This window comes from Cyrtonyx montezumae, unplaced genomic scaffold (assembly GCF_038088225.1).
Source record: "Cyrtonyx montezumae isolate F1298 unplaced genomic scaffold, pur_monq_1.0 scaffold_4, whole genome shotgun sequence".
Classification (NCBI taxonomy): domain Eukaryota; kingdom Metazoa; phylum Chordata; class Aves; order Galliformes; family Odontophoridae; genus Cyrtonyx; species Cyrtonyx montezumae.
The window spans coordinates 4,977,778-4,991,744 of record NW_027072045.1 but is presented as its reverse complement, the minus strand read 5'-3'; the positions used below and the strand labels follow the sequence as shown (position 1 = coordinate 4,991,744).

At 41.6% G+C, this 13,967-nt stretch overlaps 1 protein-coding gene across 3 annotated transcripts in view; it reads left to right on the top strand.

The window, feature by feature from the left end:
- Positions 1 to 13,967, top strand: part of GRK5 (G protein-coupled receptor kinase 5) — a 213,834-nt gene that overhangs the window by 117,709 nt on the left and 82,158 nt on the right. For 2 of the 3 annotated variants that reach the window (XR_010622786.1, XM_065746392.1), the window contains exon 5: positions 11,137 to 11,237. Coding sequence is in view for 1 of the 3 variants with exons in the window: in XM_065746392.1 (XP_065602464.1) it covers positions 11,137 to 11,237 (101 nt within the window). In the remaining 2 variants the exon portion in view is untranslated. Of the gene's footprint in view, positions 1 to 11,136; positions 11,238 to 13,967 lie in introns of those variants that run through there. The other variant, XM_065746393.1, reaches the window with a different exon arrangement.

The window sequence follows — 13,967 nt, the reverse complement described above, 5'->3', positions numbered from 1 at the left end:
CAGCTATACTCACATAATTCATTTAACCTGCATACTAAGCCACAGCTTGTATGTTAATTTATTATTATTTAGTCAAGCTTGTGTCAAACCTAAGTCAAAAATTAAGTGTATAGCAAGATTATTATCCTAGCACAGATGCTGTTTGTCCCATAAGCAAAGCAGAGAAAGAGTGGAAAATGCCACTGCAAACAGTGTGTCATCTCCTACAATAAACGCCTCCCCTCTCAATTATTTGCTGAAGGCAATTACCGTATGATTGTTAATGGATTGTGTGACACAGGTGATTAGGGAATGACCTGTTTCCATCAGTGCTAACAGCGATTTTGTTTGCTTTCATGTTCAGGGACATGATTTAGCGATGGGCTGCTGGAGTTAGGGTCGTGTGGTTTGGTTGCAGTTGGACTCAGTGATCTTGAAGGTCCTTTCCAACCTGAGCAATTCTGTGATTCTGTGATTGTATGTTTGCAGTCTTCCTGTGAGTAGCCCGCCGTTTCCTGACTGATATTTATTTACTTCACTTTCGAATCTTTTCCAAGGCCTTCCCAAACTCTCCGTTGGATTTTAGTTTCTCCATTCAGATATTTCCCTGGGATTTTGGCCTCCCACGTAAAAAAAAAGATGAAGGCAAAATCTGCAGAATCCCCACTGAAAATGATGAAGCACTTCAGGCTTAAGTGCAACCTGGATCACACTTTCATGCATGAGTTACCTTCATTCAAAGCAAACACCTCGTGGACTTCAGCACGAGAATGGCTTCCAAGGCAAGGGTTACTGATATTTACAGGCTTATGTTTCAGAGGAGTGAATTCAAGAGGCATCTGTTTGTTTTCCTGCAAGAGAGCCGTTCAATAACGTTGAGGTTGTAAATGTATGTTTATAGTTTCAGAGATTTTTTTAATGGAACAAATGACATTTGGTTTACCAGAGAAAGCCAAGCTGAGACTATTGCAACATAAGTTTGCTTGCTAATTTTTAGGCTATCCATCAGTGAGGAAAGACATTAAAAGGCAGAAAGGTTCTGATACGAGACTGGACACTGGATGCTATCCAAACATACTAAGACACATGGCCAGAGAAGAAACCTTCTGAGAACAGAAGCCATCAAAACTGCCTTATCATCTTTGTATCTTTGTTGCCACTAATGTGGAGAATACTGTTTGTTTCCAAAAATATGATCAAACATCTGGCTGCTTGTGGAAATACACTATGGCAATGGTTCAGTAGAGGTTGCTAAAAAAAGGTTACCTTCTGAACCAAAGGCACTTCCAAGGATTGCGTGAGTAGCCTAACTTTGGTCAGTATCAGTCTTCTTTTCTGTTCTGTTTCTTAAACTGTTCATCCCACTGACAGCTACTGGCACCAAGTAGTTAATCTGTTTTCATACTTGAATCTGTTCTTAACGCTTTCAGAAGGGGAAAAGGCAAAAACAAGTCAAACATACTTCAGTTCCCCTTTATGTCTACATAAAACAATTTCAGCTGTCTAGTTTATAAGCACTCCTAAACCAATAAACCTTGTGTCTACACAAAGGAAAAGTTCTTTTAGAAGTGAGGAAACCTCTGTGAGAAGGTTTCCAAAGATTTATTGAAGCAATGTGGGTGGAGAAGCAATAGGGTTGAAAGACACTGAAAAATATCTTGCTGTGAGTTTCTTGTGGAGCCCAGTTCTTCACTAATTGAGTCAAAAGCAGAGCTTCCGTGGTGACCAGTTTATGTTCTTAATCTAAGCTGTACCAGAAACCCCATGGCTGGTTGGGATTGTGGTGAGTGGCTCTATTTATCTGAAGAGCATAGAGCCTGCAGCTGATTCACACGACTTGCAAGAAACTGAGGAGACAACTACTTTGTCCCCTGAGACATTCTGTTATTTCAAAATTGCTTTCTATGGAGCTTTGAAAGATTTCCTCTGGTCATCTATAGGAGCCAGGAGGAAATTTCTCCTTGATCCAGGCGATCTTTTCCCTTCTTTTGTTGCTGTGTAATTAATGCTGTGGTTATGCCTTGAAATCTCTCTGAACTAAATAATTTAACACTCTGATGAAACCACACCTTGGATTGAAAGTTTTTATTTGGGAAGCATTTTGACTCACACTATTTGCATTGCAGTTGTCCCCATCAGGAGCAGAAATACGGTTTCTAGAAAGGTGCATTTCAATTGTCACAGCTATAGAAAGGTCTACTGAGAATGCACATAACAAAGTCCAGTTAGGCAGCAGAGCCTGATGGTGATTAACAGGAGAGCATGAAAAATGCTTCGTGTGCTTTTCATGCTCTAGTCAGAAGAGACACCACAGTGGTTGCTAATTTGTCCAAGGAATAACACAGTTCAAAGGCTGCAACTCATGCCTGATCACCAAGACAAAAAGATGCTGGAAATCCAGAGAAGAAACTTCTTTCCATACCCACGGGTTTGCTGAAGCCTAATGGGCAGCCCAGTGAGTCTGGGGCGAGCAAGTCGTCCTGAAGCTAGATGATGTCTACTACAGTGTGTACATCCGTAAGCTGAGGTTGTTAGCATTTTGTGGTGGATTAGAACAGCCCCTCCGGGCAGAAGAACATGTTCAGCTGTTTGCTGAGGGCTCCATTGTCTTCCTTCAGTTGTTGTATTTTTCTGTGTCAACAAATCTTTTGATAATTTAGTAGAATTTGAGGGAAAACAGATTCATCATGGCTCCAGATCGGTTTGCAGCTACAAAACAAACTCCGCAGTTAATAGGCAGTGCTGATTTGCTTCATTTAGCTACCAGCAAGGGATCTTGCTCTCAGTACTGACACTGCTGTTTGTTTCAGAGATGCAGGACCAGGCTGTTTTTCATAAGAGTGGCTCAATGAACCGCTTTTGTAATATTGGGTGAGATATTTAACATCCTCCCATTCCCAGGGCTGGTGCAACTGGTTTGCACTGGAAGGTTTAGCTCTCACGATGTGTACGCAGTGCAGTATGTACTCCCTCTTCTTCAGGTAATGTCTGCACACTGTATTAATAGATAAATTACTGCTAATAGTACAGCTGCTCTCCATGTTCCCCATCTACCTCACTGCCAATTCCTACATCTGTCATCTCAAAGAAAATATCCTGGAATTATGAAGCCTTGTGCTTTACTGGTTTGCCTCATACAGACCCAGATGACTTTGTGGTAGGACAAAAAATAAAAAGAAAACCCAGAAGTTGATTACTTAAAATGTTGCAGCTGCTCCCAATGTAGAATTTGGCTGTTTACAACAAATACTGCTAAATCTGAGCAGACAAGATCAGGCACAGGGCAAGAAACAAGAATGTTCCAACATTTTTGGGCTTAACACCAAAAGGAGTAAGGAGACTTGCCGTGCTGTGACAGTGCTGGCAACCTTTGCCTCACCAGGTTGAAATGCATGCCTAACCTGGTCTTCCTAAAATCAAACTGCCACCAAGACTGTCTGCTCTATCTCCTCTCTCACTACCTTCCTCTGCATTTCTCCCTGTCAGTTCTTTTATAGTTCTCCCCTGTCATTCGCCACTGCTTTCAGCCTGCTCACCAGTTATGGCACAGGCTGAGCCCACGCTGTGCCCTGTGGTGTCATGTTCCTGCCATGCAGGCAGCTGTGCAGGTCCTGAGGAAGATGCCAAGGGCCAGTTCTTGGGGTGAATCTCTGGTCACAGGCAGCAGATAAGCACAGGAAGCACAAGGAGGCACAACCTGATGTTCTGTTTGGCCTTGTATGACCTTTCCCCTTTGAAAACTTGTATAACTTGAGCATATAACCTTTGCCATTCCCAGATTTTGCATGTACCATGCAGCTGCCAAGATGACATACATACATCTAGTTAGGCTCCCTTCATGTAGTAGCCTGTTTAATTACAGTCCTACTAAGGACTTCTTATGAGTGTTGGCCTCAGAGTCACCATAGATAATCACAATGCTGCTACTGCCCTGTTAACTACTTCCCTTGCTAGACCAGCCTTCCTCTGTAGTGGGATGTGATGTGCCAGAGCAACAGCAGAAATGGCATTGCATATGACACTGTATGTGACACAAACTGTTGCCCTCTGTTGTTGGTCCCTTGGGTCACAGCTGTGTGATGGCAAATTAAATGCAGCGACACAGCTGCTGGATGAAACCATTATTTCCAGGTCTTTGTGGACCAATTTTTCACATCACATCAGACACCATCTCACAGTAAAGTTCATTTTAGCCTGCTTCTTCCATAGTTTTGAGCTCCCCACTAGCTCTGTGTAGAGATTTGCAAATAGATGATATGCAGACAACTGCTGTCAAAATCTGAAAATACACATATCATTAAGACAGATGTGCTGGGAACCAGAGACAGCTCAAGAAAAGTTATGGCTTGAACTTTTGTCCATTGACTGAAACATTTTTAATTGTTTTAAGTTAGTTTGTTGTGGAATGTTTTCATAACCTGAGACATAACATATGCTGCACTTCGTTTTATGCTAGTGACTTTTAAAGTAACACTTATAATTTTCAGTATCATGGCTGCACGTCTGAAACTTGCCAGGAGAGCAGTTAAAATCATAACGTTTGTATGATGTCTATTCATTCTAAAAAGGTTGGTGACTTTCTTGTCCGTATCGTCGTTGTACTTATGAACAATTGTGCTTTAAGATACTATGATGACTCATCCACTGGTAAGAGTTGCTATAAAAAGACAAACCCATATTTCTAGGTTTCTATTTCCTTTTTGATTAATTCCAAAAGCTACAAGTGAACTGATTTGAAGACTCTTAGCATCTCTGGTTTTCATTTAGCTCAGTAAGACTTCTTTGATTTCAGTCATTGGTGCAGATGATCAACACTTCTGCAAAACAGAATTCTTCACCATCCTGTTCTTCAAAATACTGCACAACTCCCAGCACAGGACAGGGCTTAATCATGCAACAAAGCTGTAAAGTTCTGAGCTTCTTGGAAGAAAGGCACTGTGAAAGGATAAAGTATTACCACTATCTCTCTGGACTGAAGACCTACTCTGTTGCAAAGTCAGTCTGACAAAAGTCCATGCCATCCCTTCTTCTGTTCAAAATAGTTAGCTGAAATTCATAGCTCTGCAAGCTATTCTTTTTTTTTTTTTTTTTTTTTGTAGGAGACAGTGGTGACTGAATATCTTTGAAGCAGGGCTGTTCATTTGTAAAGAAGGTACTTATTCCTAAGGAGGAATCAAATAAGGCAGAGGTTCTTTGCTCAGAGCTGCAGGTTTCTTTTGGTGAGCACTCAGCATAAAATCACACACGTGTTCTCAGGGCCATGGCATGCACCAGTGTTTTTCAGAGCAGAGTTTTGCAGAATCATTGCTACAGAGGAGTGGAAGGAGGCTCCAGAGCCTATTGCATATCAGATGCATGGAGATCCTCACCAGATGCTTTTCTGCTTTCTGCATTCGTACCTCTGAGAACAGTTTGCACAGTACACATCTTCTTGTGGTAACCCACGAGGAAAGTCAGAAAAAAATCTTCACATCCAATTATGTGGATTTTTTCAAATCATTCTGTCAGAGCAGACCAGAGTGTGCAGAATAACTGATTTCCTGTTCTCTTTATTAAAAACATTTATACATCAAAATACCTTTTTCATGTTTCACTCTTACTTATCTAGACTAAACAAATCTAGTTTCTCAGAACTTCACTGTTTTCTTCCAGGGATGTTTCCCAGCCCTCAAATACATCCTTGCTCTGGTCAGCTCCCTCTAGCTTTCTCCAGCTATGGTGACCCAGATGGGGGTCAGGTTCCTCTCAACATTCATTTGTCCACAGAAACAGAAGCTTCCCAGGCAATACACCAAATCTGCACACAGACACTTAGGTAGGTTTGTGTCACCACACATCTGTCCTGGGCTGCTGGAAATCATTGCAGGCACCTGCTGCTCACCCCAGCAGTCTCCTGAATGCCTTCCGTGGTGTTTCAGCCTGTTTTACAGTGAGCGTGCTTAGCTGGCAGATTGACAGAGGCCGGGTGTCCTCCCCCAGTCACAGGGGAAACACCATCAGAGAAATGCTGTAAGCACCATGCCAAGTGTATAGGCATGAGCTTATGAGTTGGCATATTTGTTTTCTGTCCTGTTCAGTGAAGGTCAACAATGTTGTGTCTTGAAGGGCTGAGTGAAGTTGCCTGCGGCAAAGCTTACAGTCTGTCAAAAAAAGAGAGTTTACATTTTAAAGTAGCGTGATACAACACGACGCTTAAATAACAGATAATAGGGAGTTATGCAGCCTGGAAGCTTTCATGTGAGTCTAAATCAGATTCTGCTTCTCTTTGGTTCCTCAGTGAGAAGCTGAGGGCTGCGATAGGGAAGGTTATAGATGCAGCATACGTGAAGCTGCATGGCATGGTTCTCCTTGTGTTTAGACTGTCAGGGACAACTCTGCCAATGCAGCAAAGACAGACTGTATTGTCACAGTGCTGCCCTCTGCACACACCAGGAACTCATATTTAGGGGTGGCATTAGGTGTAGCAGGTAAGGCATGCAGCTTCAGTTCTAGCCACCGTGCTCTTACCAGTCACTGCATCCCAGTGGAGGGGAATGGGGAGAACCTGAAATGAACCTCTTAGTAAAACATGAAAACTGTCTCTCAGGTCCAGTTTGTAAGAAACTCCAAGTTCTTGTTGATACAACCATACAAGTGTGTGACATCTCAGCTGTTCTCAGGCCATTATCGAACTGAAAGAGCAGCTAGGAGGCTGTCTTTTGTCTTTTAGATTAGGAAAAAAAAAGATTTAGAAGTGCATTTTTTTCTCAGTATGTTACTGGCACTCAATGTAACTGTGTCCATTTCCTGTTTTCCAGATAAACACTAAACCCATTCCTAGTTGCATTTTTTCTTAAAAATTAAATGAGGGCATCATAAAATTGAACTGTTGCCTTGCCACCAAAATATATATAAGGTTCTTATTTTCTGCACATAAATGTGAAGACAAAGGAGATAGAAGATTTTGGTCAAAGCCTGGTGAAAGTGACTTTTGGACTTCTATGTGGTTAAACAAAAAAAGTAATCTGATGACACAAATTGTTGTTGAATCAGTTTAAGCACTTCTGGCACTGCCAGAATCCTGACCATGAATCTGGGTTCAGTTCCATTAGCTTTACCCTAGTGTTTCTTTGTGATTTGATTGGCATCTGATTTACATTATTGTGAGTGAGACCCAAATCAATTTCTTTACCTTTGAGCAATGGAATAGTCATTAAGGAAACTACAGAATTGCATTTGTTAAAACTACTCTGTGTTTTGTTTGGAATACAAGAGAATGTCACAGGTTTCTGCAGGTGTTTCTGAAGAGTTAGCAGAATATCCCCTCTCCCATGCTCAGAAGGAATGGTCTTAATCACGGTGCGTGGGTCTCCCAGCTGCTGCAGGACATTTAATCTGCTTGGAAAGGTGTCTGTTTCCCGGTGAAAGCCAAGTTTGCTTTTACAGTCAGTACCTATAATGCAATGGGAGGGAGTTAATAACTGTTTCATTAGGGCTGCAGAAACCTCTCACACCTCTCCAGGGAAGAAAGAACTTTTTCTTCTGAGCGGGCAAAGCATCACCTCTGGAAGTTTTCACTCTTGGGATCCAAATGCTTGCTTACATCCCTAACCTGTGCCACCCAATTGTTCTCCAGAGAAGCAAAAGTAGGTTGATGAGCTGGGTTCGGGTTTGCAACTGTTTCTGGTTTTATTTAAGATTTGAAGGCTGTTGATATGCACAGTACTCAAACAAGGAAAATCATTATTTAATGAGAGCAGTGGGAACTATGAAGTCTTAAGGAAAACCTCAGAAAGGGCCATACACAGACTGCCTAGGAGTGTGCAGAGTTGGGTGAGGTCAGGTACCTCATCCCGTATGAGTGGGGCTCTGCCTCTCTCAGTTCAAAACGTGAAGGTCTGCATACTGCTGCTATTCCTCCTGCTACACCTACAGATGTAGGTAGAAATGATCAGCTTGAGAAAAAGGTGATTTCTGTTACAGAAAGTGGAGTGGTTTAGTACAGCGTTTGCTCTGTGCTGTGACTCTGTAGTTCACGTACAGAATGTCAGTGTAGTTGTGGATCTCTACTTGATATCGTTATCTTGCTTGTGCTTTGTTCAGAGCATGATGGGTGGCTCTGAAAAACCACGTGGTGACTGTCTTCCACAGAGCACAGAACGATGGGGGTTGGAAGGGGTCTCTGGCCTTCTGGTCTTCTAGCACAAGCCCCTGCTAAAGCAATTTCTTCTTCCATTTGAGTTTTTCCACAAGCTCCTTGCTTATTGGGATGGGTCTCCTGCCACCCTTGCCTGATTTCTTACTCTTAGGGATATACCAATCTTGAGCTTGGCCAACGTGGTGCTTAAATGTCAAACAACTCTCCGTGCCACCTTACCTTCCAGTGCTGTAACCCAGGAGATACGTCCAAGCGCGTGCTTGAAGAGATCAGAGCTGGCTCTCCTGAAGCCCAGAGTTGCAATTGTAGTTATTGCCTCATTTGTGGAGAGAGGAATCACAGTTCATGCCTTTTTAAATACTTTCCACGTTGTCTTAACACTTTTTTTCGTTCATTCTTTACCCATTTCTCTATAAGAATTTCATTGCAACTTTATGAAAAAGACTTATTAGTTTCTGTTTATATTTATATTTTTTCCAAATGTTCTTTGATCTCAGACAAAATGTGATTGAGTTATTGCAGTAACTCTGACAGCAGAGAGGATATGGATATATGGAAGAGAGGAAGGGGCATGCAGAATTTCCAAATCTACTTGTCCACACTGAGGTCCTTTTATTTGTAATTTGGGACTAGAGTAAATGAGGTCTTTTTCAAAGCTCTCAGGACTTAAGGAGATGGCAACGTAAGCAAGAAACTGCAGTAAATTTGTGTGTGGTTTTCAACACCACCACTAAGGGATATTTGTTCCCAGTGAAGACTATGAGAAGTGAAGCTGATGAGCATCTGTAAGAATCCAGTCACTTGGTCTAAATGTCTTATCGTTTTAGTATGGGGCTTTGTTTGGATGGTTTAATACATAGCTTTTTGTTCCCAGTTTGGTCTATAAATCTACAGCAGATCCTAGTTTTTACTGGCAGTTATTTCAATCTAGAAACCCTAGTATCATTTTTTCTGATTCACATCAGAAAATAAACTCCTGATCCACGGCAGTACAGAGACTATGGAGTTCAGCAGTGTTTCTGTACCCCATAAATCAGAGATGTTCAAGATAACCACGTGTCAGAGCAAAGGCTCTCGCAGCCATCTATAAGCTCTGGGTTGCATTTCAGCTTGTAGAGCACGCCCCATTAACTGAGCACTCTGTAAAACAAGGGATGTTAATTCATGGTTCCTAGTTGGTATCAGCTGAAATGCTGCTGGTCACTGGGCTCTGGTTCCTACCTGGACATTCCTTAAAAAGCCTTTTTCTTTGTTTCTCCTTTCCTGCATTTTTTTCCCATATTTTCAATCCAGAAGCTGTAGGTCTGGAAAAAAGGATGTTTGGGTTTTATTCCTGCTTCTTTCACTGCTTCACTCTTTTGCCTCTCCCTACTCCTTGTGCTAAAGCTAGGGCTTAGATTTAGTCTTAGTTATCTCCAGTTAGGAATTTTTGTAGCTTATCTAATGTCCTGAGATTGCTCTACAGTTCTCAGCCCCAGAATATGTCAGCTTTTCTACTTCCCAAGGAACTGTGAGACTCCTTAATAGTTTGCAAGATTCTTTGTGATTGAAAGTGGATGTTCCCTAGATATCTTTTGTTGGTTAAATGGAGGAATATATGGTGGAAATGAGGAAATTTTTGAGTGAGGTCAGTGATATCCAGCGTCCTCTGCAGATTGTCTTTCAAGGCTAAATAGTGAAACTGCATTATGCAACACACTCAGACAGTTCTGTAAACCATGGTCCCCTTAAAAAAACACTCAAGTGGAAAAAATTATCTTTTCGTGGCACAACCAGGCTCAACTCAGGCATTTCAGCAACGGGAAGGAAAAGGTAAAAGACTTAATTCATCTTTCATGTCGGAGATTTTATCTGGTTCTGCCTCTGCCCCTTCCTCTGCCTTCATTGCCAGTGCTTCTGAACTCAGCCTGCAGTGCATATCAGTGCTTGCCAAGATATCTCTAAGGGTGAGTTAATGAGAACATCTGGCCAGGAATGAGTGATGATGCTCTGTGACCCACCCACTGAGTACAGCTGGTGGTCATGGCCGCGGATGGGGATCCTTACCCAGTGCTGCACCTTCTGCGAGAGGGGTTTTTCCCATCTGTGGCTCTGTGTACTGAAAGTTCCCAAATCCTATTGGTCATAGAAAGGGGCTTTCACGTGAATGTGAAAATGTCTATAAATAGCTGCGCACACACACTCCCTCTCACATACAGGCATTTACACTTTTGTGTATAATTACAGTATACTTTTAATGAGTAAGAGTGTGGGCTGCCTAAAAACTGTCTTTATAGATAATTAGTCCCAAAGGTCTTAATCTGGTTAACCATCAAGGCATACTGCAAAAGACCTCTCTTGGGTAAGGGCTTTTTGAAGGAGCTGAATGTACAATCTCTCTGAAGGGAGGAGAGGATGAAAAAAGTTTATGTGCTTGGTTGACATAGCTCCTTTTTGATACGATTATTTTAAAACTGAGAGATTATTTTTGTCCTTCTAATGATGAATTAAAGCGTCCAGACACTTTTGCATGCATCCTGTTATATTATTTATATAAAAATCAATAAATACAAATGTTCTGCTCTTGTTTTTCTTTGAAACCTTGCTAGTTAAGAAAAAAAAAAAGATGGATTTTTCAGACAGCACAATGAATCATCAATTAAGTGAAAACTCTGGGCAACTTCTCTTTTGTTTAAGAGAATGGCCTGTACGCAGTTGAGGCCAGCACATTTTTCGTGGGATGCAAGGGAGCAGTTCAAAGGACTGGCAAGGAGAGGGTCCTGCATATTCATGAGGCGGGCAAGGAGGTGAAGGTACAGGAGAAGGCAGGAAAGCAGTACGAGGATAGAGTGGAATGTGGAGCGAGTTACCACGGTATCCTATTTTACTGCTGTTTGACGTAAAGCTCCTTTGCTTTTACACAACCACTGGAATTGAATTGAAGCAGCGCAGGGAATAAATAATGAATGTGTCTTTTACATGCTAACAGAGGAGAATGCACCTCGTCACAGAGATAATGTGCCCCTCTGTTCTCCCCCCAGTCTCCAGCCTGCGTTCCAGAAGTCAGTCAAGATCTTATCCAACAGACAGAGGAAAAACTGGAAAACAGCCCCTGCAAAGAGCTATTCTCTCACTGCACAAAGTAAGTATAACTTGATATCCGAAGACCACACGGCTGCAGTCAGCAGCTTGCAAAGGCTGTCAGGTCAAGAGAGAAATTTCGATTTGAAATCAGGACATGCACCTTCAGCTTACATTCATAATCTTAGAGGCACAACTGACAAGCAGTGAAGTCATTTCATCTCAACAAAATGTAATAAATATTTCCATGCCATTATATACGCTACACACAAGCACTTAGTGTTTCAGGTATTTGACAGAGCATTCTAGCCAAGTGAACCAGCCATGGATTTCATGCTGCGTGAAAAGAGCTACAATGCTAATGCATCCAAAGAAAACATCTCTGTTTCAAAGTGAATAAAAATTAAGTGGCTATACAGTCCATTTAGACAGAGGAATGTGCAAACTTGCTCTGCATGGCTTTTCCAGAAAATCTTCAGCAGGAGAATGGGGCTTTTTTAATGCTGTCTGTCTGTCTGTGGAGTTCAAACGAACGTGCATTATTTCATCCTTTGTCTGGGAAAAGGCTTATCAAGTTTTGTAGTGGTGAGGCCATTTGTACCATTATGTGCTAAAGCTCCAGGTATGCAATCTGCATTTGCAAATACTGACCTGAGTATGTTCATGCCAGCGATCATAAACCAACAGAAATATGAAAAGGAGGGATCATCACAAGCTGGCCCGTGTGGTTTCTGGCTGAGCAGTTTGTTTTCCCTGGATGATGTAATGGGGATTTGTAAAATTCGCTCTGCTGTCATTCATTGTTTTGACTCATTTCATTGACCTTTTCTGTTTCCAGTTATTCTTTGCATTGGTAGGAGATGTGGGTTATTTCTGGCCTTCTCTTATAACACAGCTAGTTTACTTGCATTGGCCCAGTGTCCGTGTTGAGATGCTAGCGTAACTTGCACCAGTTGTGTGTGCCAGTCACAATGACAAAGGCAGAGCTGTGCCTGACAGAGAAAGGCCTGATGTCTGTTTCCATTTCTGAAATCGATTTGAAAGCTGACAGTTTACTGTAAAATGCACTTTGTTGTTGCCAAAGAGGGGAACTAAAAGCAAACAAGTGCTGAAAGGCAGCTATTGTTCTTTGAAATACGTGAAGCTTTTAATTAACTGAATGCGATGGGCTAAGGTTGAGCTCCACTTCATTCGGGCTCTGATTCGCAGACAGCTGCTCCTTCTTCTGAACAGATAAATTACCCCAGTTTTGAGACCGTGTACCTAAATATGCTGATTGTTTGAGTGGACTGAAATGAGCTCAAAAGGAAGTTTTAAAACTTGCTGTAGGTATTGACTAAATGCACAGAATGATGTTAATTTTGGAAGTGTTCACAGCCAGGCCGAAAAAGGGAGCGTGCACACAAATATGGAACTTACTCCTGCTGGAGCAGGAGCAGGGATGAATTACAGAGAAGTTGCTCTAGATAAGATCAGTCTCTAGAAGAAATGTGTGTATAGCTGCCTATGCTGTTTTGACCTTCAGTATTTTGACTTTTTTCTCCTGCTTTCCTCCAATTTCCCCAGTAATTTTCAGTTTGAATTTGAGAATTTGTTAAAGCTCATTAAGGCTGGGTGAGATTTTTTGTTTATATTTGTAAACTTGAATTTTCTTAAGACAAATATGTCCTTATGAAATCCTGTATGATTTATGTCCTATAAAAGCTAATTAAAATGACAGCAGTTTGACTGATGAGTATGGAATATTTGCAATTACTTGCCTCTTGCAAATGTATGGTGCAAGAATTGTTTTTCAAATGATTCAAACCGCTGAGAAATTCCAAAAGCAGAGGAACAGTGGATCAGAAATGGAGGGGAACTAAGCTGAGAAGATGCACTATTCTTCCTAAATTGTTTGCTCAAGTCTAGGACCACTCAAAGATGAGCCATAGTTCATCAATTTGCAAATCAGAGTAGTTCTTTGGAGAGGATTTCATCGTTCAGCAAAACCTAGAGAAGGGTCTGCGTACACTTATGTGTGGCACTGCTGCCAGCAGAGGCAGGTGCAGCAGCCCCAGTAATCCAAGTAAGAACCAATCCCACCAGGTCAGCATCCTCCAGTGACCAGCATAGCCCTCTCCTTCTCAGCAGCTCTCTCACTTCAGCCTCTGTTTTCTTGGCTCTAAACCTTTGGCTTTCCTTAGGGAATGTCTGTTGGTCTCAGACTGCTTGTTGCCTGTCGTAAGGAACATAATTATTGGTGACATTTGCAGACTGTCCTTTCCTTAACAACTTTGCTATCACAATGTGAGCCCCCAAATTCTTTTATTGATCCAGAAATAAATCCAGATCCCTATTCAGACTCTCCTTCCTCTGTTTTTCTGCACAAGGCACACAGCTATTAGGAAAAACCCTTTGACTTTAACCACAGTTATTTGTATAGCAGAAGTTGAGACTGATTGTATTTTTTACTCAAAAAAAAAAAAAAGCCCCTACCATATTCTCTTGAACAAAAATGGGCTTCATCCAGAAATTATCAACCCAGACATAAACATCTCCCAAAGTTTAAGAGCTCTACTCCTGTGGGTGTTGTATTAAGACAGTCTTAGTTTACTAAGAAAAGCAAATATACTTGTTGTCTAATGTCTGGCAGCCTTTATAAAAATCCATTTAAGCCAGAGGGGGAATCCATGTTAATTTTCAGCAAGCATAACCAGTGCATATTACTCTGCAGCCCTCTGTTATGGAACACGCTAAGCATAGCGCTTTGTTCCTAGGTTAAAACAATGAGTAAAATAAAGTAGCAATTAAG